This window comes from Rissa tridactyla, chromosome 1 (genome assembly GCF_028500815.1).
Source record: "Rissa tridactyla isolate bRisTri1 chromosome 1, bRisTri1.patW.cur.20221130, whole genome shotgun sequence".
Taxonomy (NCBI): Eukaryota; Metazoa; Chordata; class Aves; order Charadriiformes; family Laridae; genus Rissa; species Rissa tridactyla.
Window position 1 is genome coordinate 153,189,902 of NC_071466.1, and position 22,217 is coordinate 153,212,118.

A 22,217-nucleotide genomic window follows, 5' to 3' on the forward strand; every position below is an offset into this window, starting at 1 on the left:
CACAGAAAAGCTGGTACCCAGGAAAGTTGGTAGTGCATGGCTGTATAAAAGCAATGAATGTTATTACACATTTTCAAATGCTTGCAGGCCTAGGAGGAAAGTGCATTATCGGTAAAAAAGAGACACGGAGATTCAAAGAAGCTACACGACTGTCTGTAGGTCACAGACAGAGGATTACACTTCTTCAGTTTATTCCTAACATTGATTTGCGCAAGCCCTTAGTGCAGACTGCACGCAAACTTAATTTATATATTCCTGTTGTAACAGTCACTCATGAAGCCACAAGCAGCTCGGCAACATGACTCCTCACTGGCCTGCATCAAACCTCTGGCAGCATCTCACCTGACAAGAGGTCAGGATCTGCAAACATCTACTCTTGCACTTCCAACATATACGGTATTAAAGATAAAAGGCACAACGTAGAAGCATGTCAAATTTACTCTGCATCCACGCAAAAGGTGATAAAATGCAAACTTAAGCTTATCAACCCGAGGGATTCATTCCTTTGCAGGAAGAAAATCTGTTGATGTAAAGCCCACAGAAGCAAGCACTGGGTGCAACCCACTCCCACCTCATTAGTGCAGGCACAGACAGGCCATGGCACAGCTGTGTCATACTCCATGTCATCCTTTAGGTCATCAGCAGATACCAGGATGGGACACGATGGAGCACCTCTCCTATGAAGACAGGATGAGAGAGTTGGGGTTGTTCAGCTTGGAGAAGAGAAGGCTCTGGGGACACCTCATAGCAGCCTTCCAATATCTGAAGGGCACCCACAAAAAAGCTGGAGAGGGACTTTTTACAACGGACAAGAGCTAATGGCTTCAAACTGGAAGAGGGTAGATTTACATTAGGTATCAGGAAGAATTCCTTCACTATGAGAGTGGTGAGGCACTGGAACAGGTTGCCCAGGGAAGTTGTGGATGCCCCATCCCTGGAAGTGTTCAAGGCCAGGCTGGATGGGGCTTTGAGCAGCCTGGTCTAGTGGGAGGTGTCCCTGCCCATGGCAGGGGGTTTGGAACTAGATGATCTTTAAGGTTCCTTACAACCTATTCTATGATTCAAGTGATGTACATCTTTATCTTCTGTAGCCAAAGAAGAGGGCACTGTGGAGCTATGGCTGTTTCGCGGTGCTGCCTGTGCCACCACAACCGAGCAAACGGTGCCAGAAGTCAGCTGTCAACAGGTGGCCTGAAAAACTCAAACATTTGGTAAGAAAAAGGTAACTGCCCAGCTTCAAATCTGGCTTAGACACCAGGCTTAATCAGCTTGCTCCTACAAAAGAGCCACAAATTCTGTAATCACTACGATTTATCAGTTTTATTCTTTCATCTCATAAAAAAAAAAAAAGAAAATCAGCATCTTCAGTAGCGCCAGCTGCTTGAGTGCCAGGTTTAGCAACTCCCTGTCTTCCTAAAATAGCTCAGTTTTCCTTGGTGATCATCTAGTTCTGATAACATCACCCACAGTTACTACTCACTGAAATTGAGTGAATTTTATATACTTCGCACATAGTCCAAAGCCATGGAGATCTATAATACTATTTTGACCATCACTGCTCACTACTTATTAACTGACACGTTGATCCTATTTCCAGCATTTGGCAACAACAAAAACTACTTTCCAGTTTACCAGCATCAGCACCTATTCAGGAACCAGTGCACAGGAAAACATGCACCAGTCAGAAGCCGAATCAAAACCCCTGAAACTATCATTGGCTACCTAACCTGGGATTATCTGAAGACAAACCCTTGGCACATACCTCAGACTGCCCTAATGAAATCATTCACTTTCCATTTCCAGAAGGAAGCAAGTCCTTGTCTGTACCACTAGCTAAAACACTCTATTTTTCAGAATGCTGAAAGTGCCTAAAAACTCTGTTTACATCAATAGGAACTGTGGATCATAGAATCATAGAATGTGTTGGGTTGGAAGGGACTTTAAAGGTCATCTAGTCCAACCCCCCTGCAGTAAGCAGGGACATCTTTAACTAGATCAGGTTGCTCAGAGCCTCATCCAGCCTGGTCTTGAATGTCTCCAGGGATGGGGCTTCCACCCCCTCTCTGGACAACGTGGGCCAGCGCCTCACCACCCTCGTTGTAAAGAACTTCTTCCTAATGTCTAATCTAAACCTACCCTGCTCTAGTTTAAAACATGCTCAAACATTCTGGAAATCAGGCTCTAAATTATGGAATAAGAGTGGGAAGTAGTCCTTTCCCAATCCCATAACCCACAGCAGGGCACAGAATTATATTCTACTGACATTTCACTTTTTATTTCAGTATCTTAAAGTAAAATGATGGTATCTACTATTTTCTCTTTTGCTGTAGACCTCAGCTACCCATCCATTCAGCTGTGTGTCTACAGTCTTTCTTATCCAGGTTTCTAAAATTCCCTGAAGATATAAGATCATTTTCCCAATCCTTAATCTCTGCAGCCTCTAATTCTGCTTGATGAGCCGATTTGAGCAGGATGCAGGAGCACACGCGTCTTTGAAAGAGAAGTGGAACATTCCAAAAGGAAATAGGAAAGTCAACAAATTGCTCCAGGAATTACAAAAAAGCTTTTGACCTCGAGGTTGTTTTTCCCCTCTTCCCTTTCATTCTGTGACTGCAGGCTGCTTCACTACATGGAGGAAAGGAAAAAAAAAAAAGGAAAAAAGAAAAAGGTAAAATTTAAACACATGCACACTGCTTGTGCTATGTGCCAATGTGATCTTTGTAACAGCAACCCTGTTCATGGCGTGTTTGCTCTTAAGAGGTAACACTAAACAAGAGGATCCTAATCAAAATCACACACTAGTTTGGCACCCTGTTTAACTCAGACCAACTAGGAAAAATGAGCATCATCATTTCCCTCGGCTGTAAATGTCTTGGTCCTCATTTCTCTTACCCTCTCTTTCTCACCTCAGTATTGTGCCACTCCAAAACCTTTCAGTTCTGAGCAGGTCTTGAAATATTAACTCAAATCAGAAGAAGAAAATGGTAGCAAAAATACAGTAGATCTTTGAAAAATATAGTAATTCAGTGTTAATATGCTGAAAATGGCAGAACTATCTACCCCTATGAAAACTACCTACCTAGTGTGACAAACTCCTGCAGGAGTTAAGAGCCTGTTTGGCAAGATACTGAATATCTTCATCGTGAGCCAAATCAGAACTACTTCAGCTATGGCTGTATTTACTCAGAGTACCACACTCCAAACCTGTTATCTCAAACATCTACCAAGAAGGAAAAAAAAAAAAAATCTGATGCAAAAAGGTATCTTGATACTTCTTGTGTTTGCTTTTTTAATTCAGAACGGCAATCGCATACAGGCAGACTGAGAAAGGTTTCTCCTTTTGCTTGCTTGTTGGCTGGCACGGCAAACACCCCAGGAAGGCTTTTGTGTTCCTTCCAGACCCACCAGGGACCCACAGCTGATCCGCTTGCAGTGCTTGACAGAGCAGAAACGCGGCCGACGAGGCAGGCAGGGTGCACACGAGGGGCTTCCCCCCCTCCATCCATCCCTCCCTCCCTCCAGCTTTCACTAAACAGTCTTTCTGGCTTATTACTCTCTCCCCGCAGCAAACACTAACAACAGAAGCAGCACAGAAAAAAAAAAAAAAAAAACCTCGCTGCTCAGGATTAAGAACATCAGTCCTGACCTTCTCTGTATGTGGAAGGAATTCAAGTGGGCCCTCCGGAAAATGAAAGCAGGATTTATTTTAAATGGACCTTTTATGAAAATGACTGTGGTTTCCAGCTTGTCAGATAGACTCCGTCGATAAATAGCCTTATTCACCTTGCCATGCCTTTGAAGTAGGTATTGTTCTGGAAGTGTTTGGCATGTAAGGCATATGAATTTTGCTAGGCATACCTTCTAACTGTGCTGATACTACTGTAGAATATTATAAAAGGCAATTGTTCCCGAGAAAGGTCCATAAGCTGTGATTTATTAATGAAATGCCAAACCTGGGAAACGAGGCAAAGGTCTCCAGAGTGCAGGGTAAAGTAAATAGCATGACAGAATACACATAATGAGTGCTAGCAAAAACAACAGAAATATGCACACAAAGAGAAGATGCAAACACGTTCCTCTCCTTGATGGTATTAAACGTTGTCAGCTAAGAAATACAGCCTGCAAGTGATTGAGGAATATGCTTAGATGATATTCATACATATAAACCACCAGATAAATGGGAATATGATGCCAATTACAGCACAAATTAAAGTCATAATAATTTGGTATAAAATGCTTTGTCTTGGCTAAGAAGCAGTATGCAGAGAAACGTAGAGGCAGCAGTATCTTAAAATTAGACCTGAAGTAAAAAACAACCAACTGTAGCATATGAAAGAACAGGATAATTAGATATAACTCAGTTGCATGTAATGAATATAACCTGAAAATCATCACAATTTCCTGTACCATATGTAGCCATGTCACACACAGCAGCAAAGCATGTTCTTTAAAAAGATACATCCTAAAGGACACTAGGGATTACTTTTTTTTTTAAATTTATGTGAAACATAAGTAACAGTCTCTCCTCACACATGAGCAAACTGTTGCACACCATTATGTGTTCCTGCTGAACAAGTAAGAAGGTGCTGTGAACCACCATAAGGTACCTCCAGTAGCGTTGGTCATGAGTATAAGTGGAATATGAGGGCCGCGCAGTACAAGGTGCAATAATTCCCCCCCCGACTGGTCAGGTACGAAAGCTACTGTTTCAAACTAGTTTTCCAGATCACCTTGCTCTGAATTACCCCATCACACACCCGTCAGTTTTCCCACTATCAGCCCTCCATATATCAAGTACCACATAGAAAGTGGAATCTGATCCATTATGTGCTCTGTATGTACGTTCACAGCTACAATTACAGGACAAACTGCATCTTAATCACACTGCTAATTAAGCAGTGACCTAAAAATGCCATGCAGAGTGGCGTTTCAAACATCTGAAGGGTTTTCCTTTCATGCTCATTGAATTATTATGTCATGTCAGAGAAATAACTGCTGTCCTGACGATACGCCCAGAACTTCTGCCCTCTCTCTAGCCCACCAGGTGCTCGCCGTTTCCTCCAGCACAGCAGGACAGCGTTATGGGCCCTTGGCTACGCTAGCCGCCATTTGAAGCATCAGACAGATTATTTCTCTGGCCTTGTAACTGGCGTGCTTGGCAACCAAGGAGAGTGCTTCATCCATTCCACTGGCACCTTTGTAATCTACCCAGTCCCAAAGCTGGAAGACAGACCACATCTATTCCTTGCTGTCTTTGAAAATGAACAATAAACAAATCTCATCCTCTTTTCCCAAGTATTATTGTTTCTCTGGGACGCAGGCATTAGCAATAGCACCCCCAGTCTCTGCCACATTCCCAGCACGCTACTTGGAGCCCAGCCAGACTGGATGAGGAAGTTCACCCCAAAGAGCTGAGCAGAACCTGAGGATTTCAAGACCCACCGGTGACTCCTGGCGCTTTGGCTGAAACAGCTCAAGAGAGGCCAATTTGCAGACCATGCTGGGCATCTGCGTGGTAAGAAATCAAGTCTCAAAAGGCTTCAAAGAGCTGCTTAACGATGGACTGCAACTTTGGCACATTAGTCACTATGAAAAAATATTGTCCAGAGATGACAACAAGGTCCTTTACTCCACAGTGGGAGGTGCGCCAAGGAGCAGGCCTTTTCTTTACTCCCATCAGGCCTCCTGAAGACGGGCATTAATTGTCACATGTGACAGGGATGGCTGCAGCAAGAGACAAGCATGGCTGCGCACCTGAACACCGTGTAGAGCAACAAGTCCTTCTCAGGGAGCTGCTCACAGGGAGCTCTTTGGCCGATAAGCAAGAGAGATTAGCACTATGCACATGAAACGACTCAGCTAATGAAAGTTATATACAAGGAATTAACAAAGCAATTTTTCAAGTGACTTCTTCATTACATAAGAAGGAGAACAACAGTGAAAGTGTAGGAGCAGGATGAGGAAGGAGGCTTCTCTCTCCAAACAATAACAAACTGGAGAGCTGCCTTCTCCATTTCTGCTGTTTTCAGCATAAAAACCCCCATCTAGTAACAGACATGTTCCAAGCAAAGCACTTACGGGTAGAAATCTTGCACTGTTCTTCCCCTTCTGAGGTGCAATAACGTTCACAAAATGAAACCAAACAAGAAAGCTTCATGCTTTAGATGTCCTTTATCAGCACTGTACATAGATGCCAACAGGGTTATTAACCCTAATCACAAACGTCAACAACAAATTAGCCCTGTTTAAAATTCAATGGCAACAAAGGCAGAAATCCAATACATGCATTCTCTAATTACAGTCCATGTAATATGTTCTGCGAGTCTCCTGTGAGCTTGTTTTGCGGATGCACACGCATCACCTCTTGCCACTGAAAATCAGTCCAGCGTTCACTGCACAAGTGTTGTCATTTCTGCCTAAATCTTTTCCAGCGTTTCCATTCTCCGTGCCACAGAAAGGAAAGTGTTAGCGCCAATGAGAATGAATATGAGGTTTTGCCCTCTCTTTGGAAAGAAGCTTTCTTAAGAGCCTAATATAATGAATCGTGCCTCCAGTTCGTGTGCCCTGAACTTCCCTCTCCTCAATGTAGGAGACATTCCTGAGAGCATCCAAAGCCAAACAGGATAATTTATTTCCAGGAAATGTGTCTCTTCCTACTGTTAGCTTTCCTCGATAATTCATAGTACTCATGACAACACAATCATCCCTGTACCGCTTCACGACAGTATCACAATTGGGTTGTTATGAGAGTCACTAAAAATAAAATACAAATTAGTTTCAGAAATTTAGAATTTCGTGAAAAGCAGAATATTTCAGCTGCCTCTAATAATACCTAGGGCAGGCGAAAGCATGTCACGTTGACCCCCAGGAACCATTACCAGTTCCATGCTCACAGTGGGTGTGCTGGGAGGCTGGTGAGCTGAGGCTGATTAGAGCACTTTGTGAAGAACACCTGATGGCTCTGGTTTCACTTGGGTTAGACACAAAAGCAGCTCACTTAGGATCCAACTTATTCCGTGTTTGGGGTTTTCAAGAATAAACACAAGGGAATCTACAAGATGAATTTCAAAGCATCGAGTAAGTAAATGCCTGGAGAGCAAAATTCATGGTGCTTAATGCAACATTAACAGTGGTTAAGGGCAAAGCAGCAAACTTATTCTCACAAAAAATTAGAAGCTGCAGTTTCAAATCAAAGAGTGGTATTCGTCAATCCAGACTGAATTGTTTTGCCTTTAAGAAAAAAAAAAAAAAAGGAAGAAATATGTGATAAAACCTAGAAATTTAATGCACAAAGTGTTTTGAAACGTTTTGTTTTGCAGTTTGACAGAAGACACACAATTCAGTTATCCAAAGGAATCCTTCTGGATTATCGTTTTACCCAAAATGTCTTTGGATAATCCTGAAAGATTTTTTCCTAGCAAACCAACGACATTAATCTTACACATAGTACCAATTCTGACAAGAGGAGAAAAAATAAAAAGCAACTGAAACTTCAAAGAACATGGGATAGGGTTTTTCAGAAGTGTTCAGTACTGGGCTAATGAGAATTTTATCATTAACTTCCCTGGGAACAGCATTAGGTCTAATACAAACACTTCTGAATATCTCTAGCAGTGAGTAATGAAAGCAGGAGGAATACAAGATGATGTACAACCTGCAGGTAGAACTAGTGAATATCTAATAGGGTATTTTCCCATATTTCCGATACAGCATCTGTCAATGTGTAATCTAAATTAATGACTCTGCAGTCTCAAACTGGTTCATTTTCCATCTCCTTATCAGGAGCACAGAGAAGACTGCCAGGGTAGACTGAAGCATGTACATGACCTGCACATTTTAGCATAACGTAGGTATTAAAAGAAAAACGTTACTCCCTTACTATGCTTTTGAGTGAGATGTATGTTTAAGGAAGAGAAACTTATTTCAAAAATTATTACCAGCACACTTCCTAAAGAAGCTTCCACAACACAACTGCAGAAGCAATTGCCTGTAACTCCCTATGATCCACAAAGACACCCCTTTCATGTAAGTTTATATCTGATCTCCGACAAGTCCAGTCCAACCTCACTTTCATTTCTCCAACATGATTAATGGTAGATCTGAAACGTTGAAGTTTGGCTTACCACTATGTTATATACACTAAATAACAATTTCCAGGTCATTTCACATTTCCTGCATTACATTACTTTGCTGATGGGAAACCTGCTATATCCAACGTTTAGGTTTTAGAAGCATACTAAAGGTATGAATACAATAATTGATTTCATATGGCTCTGCAGGTGACAGTTCCCAGTCCTGTTTGAAGCAGTGACAAAGAGCCTAATGACTATGGGAGAGGCAGAGACGCTTAACAACTTCAGTGGCATTTGGATCATTAACAGTAATTGAATGCAGGACTCCAGGCCAAGTTTTGCCCTCAAATCAGACCAATTAGAGACTGACATTCAACTAGAGGGACTTTTTAAGTTAAGCTTGCCTGCGTTAGCTACGTAGCGGTATGTTTTTTTCCACCTCAATCCAATGCATTTGAGAGGAAAACTTGCGCCTACTGACCATTTCGTCTGAACAGTAGGAAACAAAAGATTTTAAACAAAACGTTGTATTGCGTGTCTTTTGGTGTTACCTTGAATGCAGCTATGCAGTGCAGGCTGAGCAACGTCATCACCAGCACCAGGAACACTGTGGCCAAGTTCCTCACATCCCAGATAGACTCGATCAAAGGGATGCTGCCGACCTGCCAGTCATAGCACAGGGTGATCGGTGCCAGCAGAAGCCACGCATTGAAGGCCAGAAGGTAGGAATAAGTTAGAAACCTGCAAAAGAAAACAGGTAACGTAATATATGGAATGACTGCCAACACATGAAATGTCTTCCTTTGGCAATTACCATTTACTACATAGGAGGAAAAAAAAAAAAATTAGCTCTGCACTCACAGGCAATACTGTACCTCTCTGTCAATAAAGAGATGCTAACATAGGTGGGGGGCAATTCAACAAGTAATATAAAGAAATAACATAAGATCAATATTTATGTGGGTTTTATGCACCGGCCTTTGGAAAACTAAGAAATCTTCATCTCCCATTTGAATGCTGGATTTTTGAAGCGACTTTCTACCAGCTTCAACAATGAGTAATAGCTAAGCAGGTACATGCACATATTGAACTGTTTCACAGTTCACTGCATCACTCCTGCAATACAAAATATCCCTCTAACTGGGTTTAACTTACAATTTAGGACCTCTCCTATGTGCACAACATTGAGCAATTAAAGTCAGACGTCTCTGTCTTTTCTCTTTACATCCCGACACAGAAAGAAAACACAGAAGAAAGGAGGCACAGGGTGATTCTCGGCTGATCCCATCACGGCTTATTAGGGCTGGCGACAGCTTGCATGAGACAGCCACAGAAGTGATCGAGAAGTAGGGAGCCTTTCAAATTGTTGTAATCTTCATTAATTGGTATTCTCAATAGAGAGGAAATTAATGGGGAATGGAAATGGGGACTCATGCTGCCCTCTGGGAAGTATGCAGTGCTTTTAGAAGACTGAACAAGAACGGCATGTGTGCTTTCTTCTTCTGCTGCTTCTTCACTTAAAGAAAACAAGGGGAAAAAAACCCAAAAACCAGAAAAGAATAAAATCAAACCAACATCCCCTCTCCCCGCCAGCCTTTTGCTGCTTGGCATCTACTTGCCCAAAAGTGCATCGCACCTACTTTCCCAAAAGTGCATCCCCCCTTAAACCACATTTACCAAAGTTTGAATACTTTTGTGTGCAAGAGGCTGGAGATTATTCCAGCAATCATGAAGTCAACTAAGCAAAACTGCAACAGCCTTAGGACAGACAAGCCCTTTCTTGGTCCACAAATGGAAAAATCCCCACTGTACACAGCACCAAAGACAGCAAATACTCAAAAAAAAAAAAATTATATCCTATCCTGCATAGGATTTCCTCCATCTGAGCCTAGCTGTTGTTATCACACCCCAGTTGCCATGGTACCTTCACAGGTTTATTAAGACGATCACAAAGGATGCCCAAGAGATGTCAAGCCACATAGACAGAGGATTGTTTCACTTGCCACTTACAAACATACCTCTTCAGGGTCAAAATGCCACCCCTTACAACAGCATTTACAACACATATTTTATTTGTGGCAGAAGGGGTAAGACACTGAAGCTAAATGGGACTATAGATAGCCAGGCAGGATGGAAGTTCCCAGATGGGTGTTGGGCCAAGACGCAGGGATGACACAGGCCTAAAGTTTTATGAAAACATTTTTAAATAACCACAAACAGTTAGGATATCAGTTTCCCATACAAAAACCAAATGTCTCCAGCAGCACAGCAACCCAAGAGCAGAGAGGCTTACAGAGCTGAAATAATTTGTCATTGTAAACAGTGGAAAAGGCACATTCTCATGTCCCCGCCAATCTTTCTAAGCTCCCAATTCTGATGGAAAATGGAATATTCCCACATTTTTAAGGTTTCCAGCCATTTGGTACACGTCTCTTTCATCCCCCCATTTTCCTCCCCTTCCCCACCCTGAGGGAGTAAAGGAGGGGAAAAGGAAGAGAAAAATCCATCTTCTCTTTTAACAGAGGTAGCAATTAAAAAGACAGTTTCTATTTAAGAAAACATCCCTCAAAAACATAATCTACTTTTACTCAAAATGTTCTTACAATTTGGATTGTTCCCTATTTCAAAAGAAACAAACGTGTCTTTTCTAATCACCAAACCGATCTTTTCTGGCCCGCATTACAGGGAAACACAGCAACGCAAAATCTGGTGGAGCTTCATCAGGCCAAAGCGCTCGCTCGTGATGTTACATGTGGCCTGGCCCCACCTCTGCTCAGCCACGATACGAAACAGACTTCTTCAGCAGCCTCAATACGTCGTCAGCTCAGAAAAGGTTGCCGGCATTCATTTACAGCTACTTACCTAAAAGCCAAACTGAGACCCATTTCTAGCTTCACTTTTAAAAGAAACAACATGCCCATTTATGCCAATCTGAATAACGTCATGGCATATGATACTGTTACAAGTCTGCGTATTAGACACGATTTTCAGAAGCGCCGAGTTAGTTTTGCACTTGATGCCTTAGGAGAGCCCAGTTTTTGGAGGGAGTGTCCTTTTATTCTGTGGCATATTAACATTTTCAATAAGCATCACAGTATTCATGGAATTTTGTATGCAAACCACAACCAGACCAGAAACCCTCCCCAGCTTCCTCGGAGTGGGCTGCCGGGTAGAAAGGAATGAGATGACATTTGGGATCTTTGCAAACCGCAGCATTGCAGTTGAAGAGGGACTAGTCGCTTTTCTGCATCTTGACTGATAAGGCAGGAGCTGATAAATCGTTACACAGCACAGGGTAAATAAACACAGCTTGCTGCCATAACAAACTGAGTCAGTTTAACAAATTTTAAGAGGAATTCGGGGTAGGCAGATTAGTGTGCGTTCATGCATTTCTGCTGGAAGGTTAGGGCAAACTGCTGTTGAAGATGAGAAGACACGCTCCAGGACGCACACTGATCAGGAGAGGTTTGTAAACAAGTCTCTCTTTCCACGCGCTTGTGGGGTTTCCATCTTCCTCAGGAGCCATGTGCACAACTCGCTGCCAGAGGCAGGTCCTAGAGGAGATGGACAATCGCTCCGTTCCATTACGGCAATAATCAGTGTCTTAAATACGCTCTGCCAATAGCAACGAAGTATTTTAAAGCCTGTGACAGTCATTACCATCTATGTATGGTCGACTGGTTCACCTCTCCAGACGCACTGCTGGAGAACCCTTGGCCGTGTCTCCCATTGTCAAGCCTGAACACCCTCACTGAACGTGCACGTGCCACCAGCAGACATGGAAGCAAGATGCAGGAGAGCACTGCCTGATTTTAGGAGGCATTTGTAAGCTGCAAGAAAGCCTTGGGCAAGCTTTGATCCAAGCAAAAGTTTGGATATGCTTTCAGCACTGGTAACCTCTCCTTGAATGTGATGGATGGCTTGATAAAATAAAACATTACAAGCTATCGCTATTCCAGGTACTAAGAACAGAAAAATAACAGGATGCTAATAATAGTCACCGACAATTCAGTGCTGCTTTTTACTAGTAGCTCCTGAAAGCACGCAATATGTTTTTACACCTGTGTGGCTCTCGTATCCCTAACCAGGGAGAAAGCTAAAAGCAGGAGAAACTTTGGAAGAAACCTCTCACCAAAGCTGACACCACAAGGAAATAATTTGCAAATTTTGAAAAGACTCAAAGATTCATGGAGTCATTCCAGGAGCTAATTAAATTTCAGCAGCCTACCTGCAAATGGCAACAAAAGTATTTTCTTTTAATTAGTTGACTAAGTGAATTAGATTTTAAATTAATGAACTTCTCTATATTGCTGTTCACGTCTGCTGGAATTCCAAGGGAGAAAAATCCCTGCCTGTAACATCTCCCTCTCTATCAATTAATCCCAGGGATGACAGAGTATTACTGGTGAGGTGATTGGAAGAATCTGCCTCTTAATTGGCAATCAGTTTTCCCCCAGGCTGGTTAAGAGCATTTGCATTACAGCAGAGTCATTTTTTTTTTTATTTGCAAATTGAACACGGAAATCCAAGTTTCAGCCGGTATCAAGTGTTTCTTTTCACTTCTCAGCATCTCTGGCATGTTCAGAAAAACACAGCTCCTCCTGTGGGTAGCAGGTGTTGTCATGGCAATCCAGTTTGTTTAGTTTAAAATTTTTTAGTTTAAATGTACTCTTGCATCCTTTGTTTGAGATAAATACAGGATGACTCATTTCTAGAACCTGTTGCAGAAAACAACTATCTGAACTGATTACTTCGGCTGCACAAATGAAAGCTACAGGCTGCTACTTAAAGCTATAAACAGCACAACGGAAAAATACTCGAGGGATTGTCTGTTACCCTTTGTTGTAAGGGAGACTAACAAGCTTGGAAAAGCCCTGGCCTCAGTCCTGCCAAACCCAGGCAATCAGAGCACATGAGAATTGTGAGACTAACTAAAAAAAAAAAAATACAAGATTTCTAGAAATTTATGAGGAGTTTCACTTGCTTTTTGATTTTGGAGCATTTTAAGCTTCCCCCCCGCCCCAGCTCCCAGGGACTGAGATTGTAGATTTCTTTCTAAAACTGGGCTACAGGAGGGATCACAAGACTCAGACCATGCCCCACCAAAGCTGCATGGAAAAGTGGGGGCGGTGACCCCACTTTGTGGGTGAATACAGTGACCTACACCTACCACCTACACAGTTCTGGGACAACCCATCCCATTCCTGACAAACAGCCTTACCCCCAAAGACCCAGCCGGGTATCCACCTGCAAGTGGAAGACCTTCCCACACTGGGGACTGTAGCAAGGCAAAGGCAAAATATTCTCCTGGATGGGGGGAAAAAATGAACCTATCTAGAAGACAGGTGATAACAGCGCACTTAACTGGTATTTGGGAAAAGAAGGGGGTGTTCGAAGAAGAAGCGGGGGATCTGAAACAGAAGCAGGAAGATAGTCGTTGCCCTTTCAGAAGTCTCAGACCTTGTTAATGCTCTTCTAAGACAACGACCTGTGCACCGTCAAGGACTCTGTCAAGGACTCCGTGAAGTTTCAGTTCACTGTGAGGGTGAGAAGAGCTCCTTTATTAGGGAAAAGAGCTTCTCACTTGCCTTAACAGCTGAACTGCTTTCAGCTCAGGATTCTCTTCATCCTCTACAAAGCTCTAAAACCAAGTGTGTTTGATGAGCTGCTTCACAATAATGTCCTCCTAGGACACACGTGGCTACAATTATAACCAGGTGGTGATATTTAAGGATATTGTTTTAAAATTGTATGTATTCACGCTTCCCCTGGGGAACTGCCAGTCCAGTCATACCTTCCCACATGAGTTTATTTTCCTGCTCTGTATATTGTCAGCCTAAACATTTTCTTTCCATAGCCTTAGAAGAAAAAAAAAATAAAAAAATAAAAAAATCACACTCTGTCTATCCAGCACATTCGGTGATGGTGGAGTAAGACTACACAAACAAGCAACAGACAGACAAATCCCAATTTAACATCCAAATGCAAGTATCAGCTAGACAGAAAATACTTGCAAATGGGAAAAGTGCCTGTGTGTTCCCTTTCATCAAAACTTTTGTATCTAGGGGGAAAGAGCTACCAGTCAGTAGAGAACAGGAGTAGGAAAGACAAAGATATGGATAAACAGGAAGCTGCAACTTGATGAATAGAAAGGTAACTCCTCTGGAAGGTGGGTTTGTGCACACCAAGGGCACAGGAGGAAAGGCAGACTATGTTGTCCTCTGTAGCCTCACAGCCTGAAGAGCTTTGATCTAGTGAATGGCTTGCTCTCAGTTGTTTCAAGCCTGTGGCTAAGAATCTGAAAAATATCAAATTCTTGAAGAGTAGAGACTTTCAAAGAGCCTGTGAATTTCCAGTGAAACCCGAGCCTGCTGTCGGAGTCTCAGTGATAGAAAACCTGGGATTGATCTCGTACTGTTTTCTGCCCGCAAACCCCACATGCTGCGGGTGAGAACGTGCCTTGTGATCAAATGTGATCCTCAGCTCGCCACCGAGAGCAGCATGCTCCAGAAGTCATGCAGCCAAACCCCCCCCCAGCCACTGGTGGGCAACTGCTTCAGAAGAGGCTCACTGAGGTGGCAGGGGATGGAGGGGCCTCTGGACAGCCCCTAAAATACTGGTGGCTGATCCTCAGGAAGTTAAAAACCAGACCTCATAAATCCTCTGTGATATTGTTTCTGGAAACAGTCCCAGAGCGTTACCTACCCCATACCAACAGGAGCAAAGGGATGTCCTGGGCATGCCTCAGAGACATCCTGCATGGAAGTATTTCGAAAAACAAAATGCGTTGCCTATAGGAGCCAACGTCCTCCGCTTTGGTTGCACCCCTCAAGTCCCTGTGTAGGCTTTTGGCCAGGAAGGCTTGTTGTGTAACTAGCACTTGCAGCAAGCACCATGACCCATTAAAAATGCTTATCAAGCTGATTTCCAGAGCAGTGCTACCTACCTGGGCTTGCTCATTAAACCAAGAAAACTTAACTGAGAGAGATGTTCAAATTTTTCACATGGCTCTGAGAAAGCATGTTCCTCTGGGAAACTGCTATTACAGAATGACCTTTGCTTTGTAGCACCATCTTCTAGTTAGGCTTCCCCCTGACCCTCAGGCCCCCCTTGGAATAAAAAAATATATTTTACATTTCATGTATGGACTGTCTGGCCTCTGGATGGGCACAACAGCAATTCTTACCAACACTGTTGTTCACCCTTTTGCCTAGGAGCGACTCCTGGAAGCCTGCAGAGGTTACATGTAGGATTGAAGTTAAGCACCTATGGGCACACAATAGAAGGCACTGACAAAATAGGCAGAACTTTTCCATTCAGGAAGCATGTGCAAGCCTGGCTAATTAAGAACTGATGTATCACAGGGGTCCATTTTAATGCCATTTCCTACCCTAAGGTCAGTGAAAAACCCATACCAGAGTAGTTGCTGCACTCGACTTCTATTGCCTTGGCAGAAATGGCTGGCACAGGGACCCACTTCTCTGGTACAGGGACCCACTTCTCTGGTACAGGTCTGCGCCGTGCCTCTTGGTAGTTCGTTCCCTTTGAAGTTACAACTGGGATGATTAAATGCATTGCTCAGAAAACAGTCACAAATCTCTATGAAAAGGAATATGTGCCAGTTTTTACACATAAGCATTTCTTCAGCTTTCTGAAGCACATTTGCAGCACTGAATTCTCATTTACCTGATTGAAACAGCAAAGAAATGCAGAAAGCCAGCTTACAGAGAAAGCAGTTCAACCACAGGACAATGTTATCTCAAGGCAGTCTTAGTAGAAATGTATTAACTATTTAACGCAACACGACAAATAAGCCTGCTTCACGCCCAGAGTGATCAGCCAAGGGACGTCACAAGGCAAATGCCAGCAGAAATGAATATAATTTGGCTCCTGAAGATATGAGTTTAAAAAAAACATTTTCTTAGTTTGAACTTACTGGTAGGATTTAATGTGTTTCACACACCTTGAGACATGCGGTACAATGGACTTTTCCCGTGTCTTACCACGGTGTTAGTAATACAATCTATTTATCCAGAGGCCTCCTACTTCTTTCCCCTGAAGAATGGTAGAAGAAAGAAACATTGTGCAAAAACATCTGAAGCATGACAGCCCACCACTCAATGCCCTGCTGACACTCGAGCTGCACTTCAGTACACTGTTTACCTAAAGCTGGGTAGTTCTCAAAACCTTTCTAATTGCATTCTTCCTCGACTTTCATCTAATACAAGCAAGAATGCTTTAACAGAGGTTTGGGATCAGTTTTCCTATTGCAACAGCTTACCCACAGCAGATTTGGGAACGGCAAGTCGCAGTGACTGAAAATCTGTGTTCTTTAACGTAGGTCACTGGAGAAGGTACGTCCTTTCTGCTGCGTACAACAGCCTGTACGGACAGGCTCTAATGGCAGGGCTTATGATTAGTAGGATTCCCAACGCTTTCATTTCTGCCTCCGCTGAGAAAGGCAATGATGCGCAGATTCCAACTTCTCAGATCACCCTTGGCACGCAACACACTGAAGGACATGGAAATGCGGCTTTCATTTGTGTCACTGTAAGTTTTAAGGTATTCGGAAATATTAGAAAAATCCAGTACCTTGCAGGGACTGAAGCATTCATATTCTGACTTCCAAAGCATTTATTTGCATCCCCATTCACTTGTAATTTTAAGAACAGTAATTTAGTGAAAACACTGAACAGATGATCATTTAAGTTTTTTTAAAGATTGAAAAACTGTCACTATTTCAGCATATTTCATCTACCCATGGTTAAATAAACCATTATCTGTCTACTTTAATTTATATGTTGTCCAAGATTGAAGACAGGTTACAGAGAATATATACTCATGTTTTAAGGCCAAACTGGGCCACACCAAAGGTCTGTCGAGATCAGGATCCCCTCTACAGCAGTGAACACAAATTAATGCCAAGCAAAGCATATAAGAACATGATAATTTTTTCCAGTTTCTAGCTAGCATGATGTCCCAGAGTTGGATGTGGTTTCTGCATATTTAGTAGCCTGGATTTCTTTTTTTAACTTGGCAAATCTCTCTTTGAGCCTGCATAAACTTTCAGCACACCCACAGCATCCTGCAGGAAGGAGCTCCCCAGCTCAACTACCTGTTGCAAGCCACCTCCTTGGCTTGCTTTGAACCTGTCTCCTCTTCGGTTCATTTGATACACCTCAATTTCTATATGCTGCCCTCCTGCACACAATCATGGATGCAGAGACCTCTCTCACACCCTCAGTCATCTAATTTACACTACAAGCATCATAAGAGCTGACAAAATCTCACCTCATTACTCAATACTTTTTCAAACCCATAACTTACACCTACTCCTAATCTTAGCCATGCTTGCCAGCCTGGGGCCAAACTGCGCCTGTACAGCTCACCAGCTGACACAGAAACCTTGTGAGAGTTAACAATACTCTTTTGGGTTCATCCTATGTCAGACAAGACCCCCAACTCCAGATCTAATTTTATGCATTTCACAAAGACTGTCACACGTTTCCAAACTACTGTTTTGCTTTTTTCATCAGTCTTCCTCCTCGCTCCACAGAGTTAACCAAGTCTTACAATAACTTTCAATTCTGCTGAAAACCATAACATTTACCCTGGTGAGACATGCGCAGTAACCCCATTTCCAGCTCAATAGAAATAAAGACGACTGCTTGCAAACTGAAGCTCCCATTTGTGCCCTACGTGATCTTCAAAGAGTTACAAAACAACCTGCCCACTCCCTGAGCACTAACCCTTGCTTCAGCCATAGCTAAGGTGTTAGTAACAACCTCAAGAACACCACCCAACACTGGCCTTTCTTTTAATTTCATGGAGCTTCTCCTTTCTGGTCTTGACACCAATCTTAGCCCTTCCCTTCCCAATAGCATCCTGGCTTTAAGTTCAGTGGTGTGACCTAATTACTGCCTTCAAAACCTCGTTAAAAGCTTCTCACACCAGCTCTTCATATGCTCCTGCTGTAGGTGTCCACAGCTGAGAAACACACCCTGCTCAGCATCTTCTCTGAGGCTGGGCCATAACCACAAACTCTTCCACATGACTAGACACCCACCAGTTGAGCAAGCATCCACACACACCAGCACCTACTTGGATGCTGAATATCCTTGAGCCTTGACATCCTAGACCCTAACCTAATGTCACCCCTAACACTGGTGCCAGCAAGTTGTATCACCTCCAATCCACCTAACACCACTTCTTATTTCTGCATATTTAAGGCCTGTGGAAATACCAGGCTTTAAAAACAAGCTTCTCTCTCCAGCCTCCCTCTTCTTTGCACCTAAGCCCTGCACCTCAGGCTAGACTTCCCGCTGGCCAGACACACAGATCTTCCTGGAAACCAAGCCAACAACACTCAACCTTGCTGGCTCCATCTGACATCCAAGTCTTGCACTCATGATGACTTCCACAATGTCAGCTCTGCAGCAATAGCTTCAGCTCTGACCATGGTAAGATACAGTCTTGGGTGAGAGTTATAGTCTTGAGTCTGAAAGACGAAGTGAGGAAGGAGAAGGTTTGTTGCCAAGACAAGGGCTGTGGTCAGTGGGTGCATCATGGGCTGTCAGTTCAGAGACAGTCACCAGGTCTCTGTATACCTTGCAATATTGACCACTCGCCTACTCAGCCACCCCAGCTGTGCAGAAGCTTACCCTAAGGTATCAACCACTTTGACTAATTAGTCTTCCTACAGCTCCTTGAAACTGGCAAGATACAACAACAAAAAAACCAGCTCTCATCTTCAATTTCTCATTTGTAGGTGGACCACACAGGTCTAACATGAAGACTACTGCCAGTAGCGCAGCTGGGCCTATACCTAACTCTGAGGCAGTCAGGGGGTCACTGACTGTTTTGAAGTGAAGTGTTAGGGTCTGGGTTCAGGAAAGAAGGTGTTGCTGAGCAAGCCTAACGTGCTAGCAGGTGGATCCTGCAGGCTTAGGGTGGTGCACAGCATCAGGATAGCCAGGTTTTGGCCTCTTTCAGGTTGTTTGGCTGCAAGTTCAAGGTAGCGGTCAGCTTAAGGTTTGAGTTCAGAGAAACAAGAATTGCAGAGAATTTATAGGCGGATTCTGCAGGTACCTCACACCTAAGGTGAAGGCTCATGCCAGGAAACTAGGGTTACGGTCAACAGAAGCTCAGGACCCAACTTCTTTCTATATCCTACCACGCCCAGAGGGTGAGGACCACACCCAGAGAAGGTCAGCAACAAGAATAGGGTGCTTGTCCTTGTTAGGGCAAGTGGCAGGTACTGAACTGCAGCAACATGTTGTCAGGGCACTGATGAGCTTCACCCACACTTAATGCCCATTGCTCTAGGAGCCCCATTTTCAGCCCTGGTTCCTGGATGGACATGGAACTTGTGCTGTAGGTAGCCTGTCACCTGACATGATTTGTCTCTGCTCCTGCCTCTCACCCCTTTCTCCTGGATGGACTTTGGGCCAGTGTTGCAGCCTTGTCTCCAGTTCCATCTCCTGACTGGACCCTGACCAGGATTCAGCAAACCTACTTTCAGCTTCTGTTGTCAGGACCCATCTGCCTGAGCATCAGCCATGGGAGGTTGATGCTAGATCAGCAGAGAAAGAATGACCAGCTAAATTTAACTCTGCATATTAGAAAGCCGTGTAATGGCTGGCATCCGGGCTTGCTGAAGGGATGGGTTTTCTGGATGGAAGATACAGGCTTCTGGATAAATTGTCTAAATGAAGGATTAAGATCAAGCTCAGCAGAACTGGAAGAGCTGGGCTAACTACAGGGTTTTAGAATCCCCCCAGAATAGTAATACTGTTATTTACTGGCAAGGGTCTCCTTAATGAGGTTTGGAGCAGGTAAGCGTTGCTGGACTGAAGGTGAAGCCAGGGCTGCTGCCGGCACCATGGAGGACCTCAGCCAGCAGCGCTCTCACTTGTCTTTCATAAAGCCGTTAATAAAATCCACAGTGCCGGTGGTAAAAATAGTCACTGTTTCATACTCTAAGAATGACTTAGCTTTTGCATTTAAAAAAACCCTTCCCCTGTCATTACAAGACGAAAGAGACAGACGAAAGACATTTGCAGCACGGAATACGTAATTGGAATCAGGCCGGGATCATTTATGACTTCATGACCCCCATCTCAGCATAAACATATCAAAAAGGGACAGCAGCAAATCCTTCACGCCGTGCCGCACAGAGTCTGGTATTAATGACTCTGCCAGAAATGCTGCAAACAGATCAGAGCTTTCCAAGTCAGACGATGTGCTTCCTGGAAGCACTTTTAGCCTTGATGGTAATAGGAGCTGTTGTCACATTATCCTAAAGGTCTCCCAGATGAGATCCAGCCCAACTCTGCAGCAGATGTTGAATAAGGATTGTTTGATCTTAACCTGTGTCTCAGCTGTGATTCCACTGTTGGAATGAGGATCCAGCAAGGCCAGAAAGTGACACAGAGGAGGACTGTTCCCATTTGCATTGGAGACATCACGAAATTCCTCCAGAAGCCCCCAAAATGTCTTTCCCCAGTTCAGTAGCTAACCAGAGCAGTCATGCACATGGCCCCATCTTAAGAAGAAATCAGCTTCCTACCACCTTCTTGGAGCACGGGTCTGGTTAGGTCTGGAGGGAAGAGCTAAGTCGCAGCTGTCACTGCCTTGCTGGTCTGGCCCAGCACAGCCCGAGGGATGTGGTATCAGCCCACCTAACCACACACCATGTCCCAAGCAAGGGGGAAAAAAAAAAGTTACCAAATTTAGGCATTTATGTATCTTAAAAAAAAAAAAAACAAAAACAAGTGATAAAATAACAAAAATCTGCTAACACAAATTTCAGGTTTGTTGTTTCCAATTAATCCATGGAACCTATCCTTTACTTAGCCAGAGCTGCGCAGTACTGTGTGCCACCAGGGTCCTGCCTTCCACCTTCAGGGACCAGCCACGAATATTCCACCAACAGGCATGCTCATCCCCTTTTTATACAAACTTCAGCTGAAGCCAAAACTCTGAATGCTTGCATCCCGTATCTCAAGAGCAGCCATTTTTAAGGTTAAGGGTTAGGCTTGAGTCCCTGGGCTTTCCAGTCCTGTGCTCAGGCAATTAAATTTCATTGGGCTTTGCATAAAAATGAACTCACATTTTTCAGTAAGAAAGCATCTGTAAGATAACTCTACAGGACCCAGAGCATGCTTTGGGGGTTCAAATAATGATGGTTGCTTTATATTCTAGACAGAGCAATAAGGAGAAGTAATTAAGTTAAAACAACAAAACAAGTTCTCTCATTTGCCATCTGTAAAACATTTTAGCACAGGGAAAAACTAATGTCAAGGCTACACTTTTGAAATCTTTTGTTTGATTAGTGGCGTTGTACCTTGTCAGTAAATACGGTGAGAATGAAGCTGGATTGTCCTGCTCCGAAAACATCGGCATGGATCCTCCCATTATCCAGAGGCGGAAATACAACACGAGAATCACCTTCAAAGAAGAGCATCTCGGTTAGCAATGTGCTACTAAGAAGAACTAAGCCTCCAGCAAATATTTTGTTGTGATAGCGCTCCATGCTCTGCTCCGCTCAAGGGAGTCAGCTCAGCGGTTTAGGCAAAATTCAGTTTTGCCACCCTGCGCAGGGTGACAAACATTGTCGTGTCCCCCCACTTTCACGTGTGCATTACTGACAGCAACTGGCAAATCTCTGCTACCCACAACAAAGGCAGCATTTGGAAGGACAAATCCATCACCCTGCTGCGGCTCAGACTGCAGAGTTTTGCTATTGACCTCTACCTAAATACAGAGGGGGAAAAACACAGCTGATGTCTTAAAAGCTATTATTGTTCACTCATGCTGGCACAGGTGTAAGGGCAAACTCCGTCGGCATTTCCCATGCTGTGTAATCCTAATCCCTGGAAGGACTTCTGCGGGCTGGCACTCCCCCACCTTTCTGGGAGCCACTTGTCAAGGGAGAAGCAAGGGGATCCGGCTCCTAGAGCAGCACAGGGAGTCGCACGCCCAGCAAAGCCCCGTGGAGGTGCCGGTTTTCTCCTCTACAACATGTCAAGTCCTGCTTGGAGCACGCCCAGCAGCACGGATTTGCAAGGAAGAGCTTTTCTTGTGACTCTTACCGAGCCCTGTGCTGAAACTAACAGCATGCCACTGAAAAGTCAGCCCAGCACC

At 43.7% G+C, this 22,217-nt stretch overlaps 1 protein-coding gene across 2 annotated transcripts in view; it reads right to left on the reverse strand.

The window, feature by feature from the left end:
- TMTC1 (transmembrane O-mannosyltransferase targeting cadherins 1) overlaps positions 1 to 22,217 on the reverse strand; it is a 151,293-nt gene that overhangs the window by 70,965 nt on the left and 58,111 nt on the right. For both annotated transcript variants that reach the window (XM_054207465.1, XM_054207460.1), the window contains exons 7-8: positions 21,418 to 21,521; positions 8,624 to 8,813 (exon numbers count right to left, since the gene is read on the reverse strand). In XM_054207465.1, the coding sequence (XP_054063440.1) occupies positions 8,624 to 8,813; positions 21,418 to 21,521 (294 nt within the window). The remainder of the gene's footprint in view (positions 1 to 8,623; positions 8,814 to 21,417; positions 21,522 to 22,217) is intronic.